Source organism: Branchiostoma floridae, chromosome 12 (assembly GCF_000003815.2).
Source record: "Branchiostoma floridae strain S238N-H82 chromosome 12, Bfl_VNyyK, whole genome shotgun sequence".
Lineage (NCBI taxonomy): Eukaryota > Metazoa > Chordata > Leptocardii > Amphioxiformes > Branchiostomatidae > Branchiostoma > Branchiostoma floridae.
The window spans coordinates 19,840,900-19,843,357 of record NC_049990.1 but is presented as its reverse complement, the minus strand read 5'-3'; the positions used below and the strand labels follow the sequence as shown (position 1 = coordinate 19,843,357).

General features: G+C 47.1%; 1 protein-coding gene across 1 annotated transcript; it reads left to right on the top strand.

Moving 5' to 3' along the window:
* The first annotated feature begins 470 nt into the window (after positions 1 to 470).
* LOC118426915 (ribonucleoside-diphosphate reductase small chain-like) lies at positions 471 to 1,835 on the top strand. The gene has a single exon (XM_035836535.1). It carries the CDS (start codon positions 798 to 800, stop codon positions 1,833 to 1,835), a length of 1,038 nt encoding a protein of 345 aa, XP_035692428.1. The 5' UTR covers positions 471 to 797.
* Positions 1,836 to 2,458: the final 623 nt, after the last annotated feature.

The window sequence follows — 2,458 nt, the reverse complement described above, 5'->3', positions numbered from 1 at the left end:
TGATAAGATACCTTTTTGTCAAAATTGTACCTTATCACTAGCGCTACGACCTGTACTTAGCTTGTTTGAGCACAAATGTACAATAAAGGTCATTCATTCATTCATTGTTTCCTACCCACACAAGAACAATGCCACCATCTGGCGTTCTTCAGCGCGACCACCAAGGGCCGGGGCCAGCGGGGTCAACTAGGGGCCAGAGGCCGATTTGCATTTGAAAACGGGCGCACTTTAGCCCACGTAACGTTTGGCCAAGAACCCTGTTCAGCTTGTTGATAAAGGTTTTTCGTTTTCTTCTTACCTCCTCGATTCCCAGGAGTTAGGGCTGGCCATGTATGTCCGATAACGTTGTGTCCGGCCAGCGCTTACTGATAAAAACTCCTTGGTACAACATGCAGGGTGGTCACTGTATTTCTCTGTACGACCTCTCCCTGAAGGTTACCGTTAGGTCTGTCCAAGCCAGCCGTGTGCATACCAAGCCGCGGCGTCTATTGTTTCCTACCCACACAAGAACAATGGGCCATCTGGCGTTGTTCAGCGCGGGCAACTAGGTTCCGCGGCCAGCGGGGAACAATAGGGCGGGTTGTCATAGTTACCTTGGTGGGTCAAAAGTTCAGCCTGACCTCTGTTTCACCCCGACTTGAGCTAAGGAATTACATATCCCCCTAAACTCCGTATATCTGGACCAATCAGAGTACCGACTCGTCTGATGCAAATGTAAATATGCAAATATATGGTGACAGACAAGATAAAAGGTCTTCCTCTCGAACGTTTCGTTCTGCTAACAGAACCGCCGCAAGATGCTTCCAGCGCAGCCACCGAAGTCTAACCAGCTGTCCGTACTTAAGGTCTCTGTAGACCGAGAGAAGCCGTGTGAGCCCCTACTGCGTGAAAACTCCAGACGCTTCGTCATTTTTCCCATCCAGTACCACGACATCTGGCGCATGTACAAGAAGGCCGTAGCATCATTCTGGACAACGGATGAAGTTGATCTGTCTAAGGACTTAGAGCATTGGGAGAGTCTGAATGACAACGAAAAACACTTCATCAAACACGTCCTGGCATTCTTTGCAGCTAGTGACGGTATCGTGAATGAAAATCTGGTTGAGAGATTCACCAAAGAGGTGCAGGTGCCTGAGGTGAGGTGCTTCTATGGCTTCCAGATTGCCATTGAGAACATCCATTCTGAAATGTACAGCCTCTTAATCGACACCTACGTGAAGGATCCGCATGAAAGAGAGCATCTGTTCAGTGCGATTGAGACCATACCTTGTGTAAAGAAGAAAGCTGACTGGGCCCTAAAGTGGACCGGAGACGAGAAAAGCACTTTTGGGGATCGTGTGGTTGCGTTTGCCGCTGTGGAAGGGATATTTTTCTCCGGGGCCTTCGCAGCAATTTTCTGGTTAAGGAAAAGAGGACTTATGCCGGGGCTGACTTTCTCTAATGAGCTGATCAGTAGAGACGAGGGTCTACACGCCGACTTTGCCTGTCTTATGGTCAGCTATCTGATCAATAAGCCCAGTGAGGAGCGCATTCACCAGATTATTGACGATGCTGTTAAGATTGAGCAAGAGTTCCTGACGGAAGCTCTTCCCGTGAGGCTGATTGGGATGAATCAAGACCTGATGAAACAGTACATCGAGTTTGTCGCAGATAGGCTGCTGGGGGAACTCATGTGCAGTAAGCTTTACAACAGCGAGAACCCCTTTGACTTCATGGAGAACATTTCTCTGGAGGGAAAGACCAACTTCTTTGAGAAGAGGGTGGGGGAGTACCAGAAGATGGGCGTGATGTCCTCCTCTGAACAGCAGAAGTTCACGTTGGATGCTGACTTTTGAAAGTAGAGAATAAAAGAATAGAAAAATCAAACAGTCATTGTCATCTTTATTTTATACGAGCCTTAGAACCAGGCCAAATAAGGGCATGTCTTTCACGATTAGAGAGGGGGAGGTTCATTTGGTGTGGGGTGGGGCTGTCATAGTTACCTTGCGCCTGAATACATTATATCTGACCCCTGACCTGCGCCTGAATACATTATATCTGACCCCTGACCTGCTCCGCCTGAATAAATTATATCTGACCTCTAACCTGCGCCTGAATAAATAATATCAGCAGGCGATGACCTTTGACCTGCGCCTGCTTGCGCCTGAATAATGGGACTCATTCTGTCCCTACTATACTACTGAGAACACTGCGCACCCACACATTATCTGTTCACTGCAGAACTTGGGTACCGCTTGGAGAAATCTTGGTGATGACAGGAAAGCCGACATCTGTTTTGCTGAATTGGCAAAGGTAAAGAAGAATATCTAAAAGTATGAAACCTTTATTTGTTGTTGGAAACAGACGTCACGGGTATTTGCATGTTTGACTAGTGATACTGAATTTGGATTCAAAGTATGCATATTCCTTGTTCTTAATGTTTACTGCCTGTCATTCATTATGAGAAACATGTCTGATG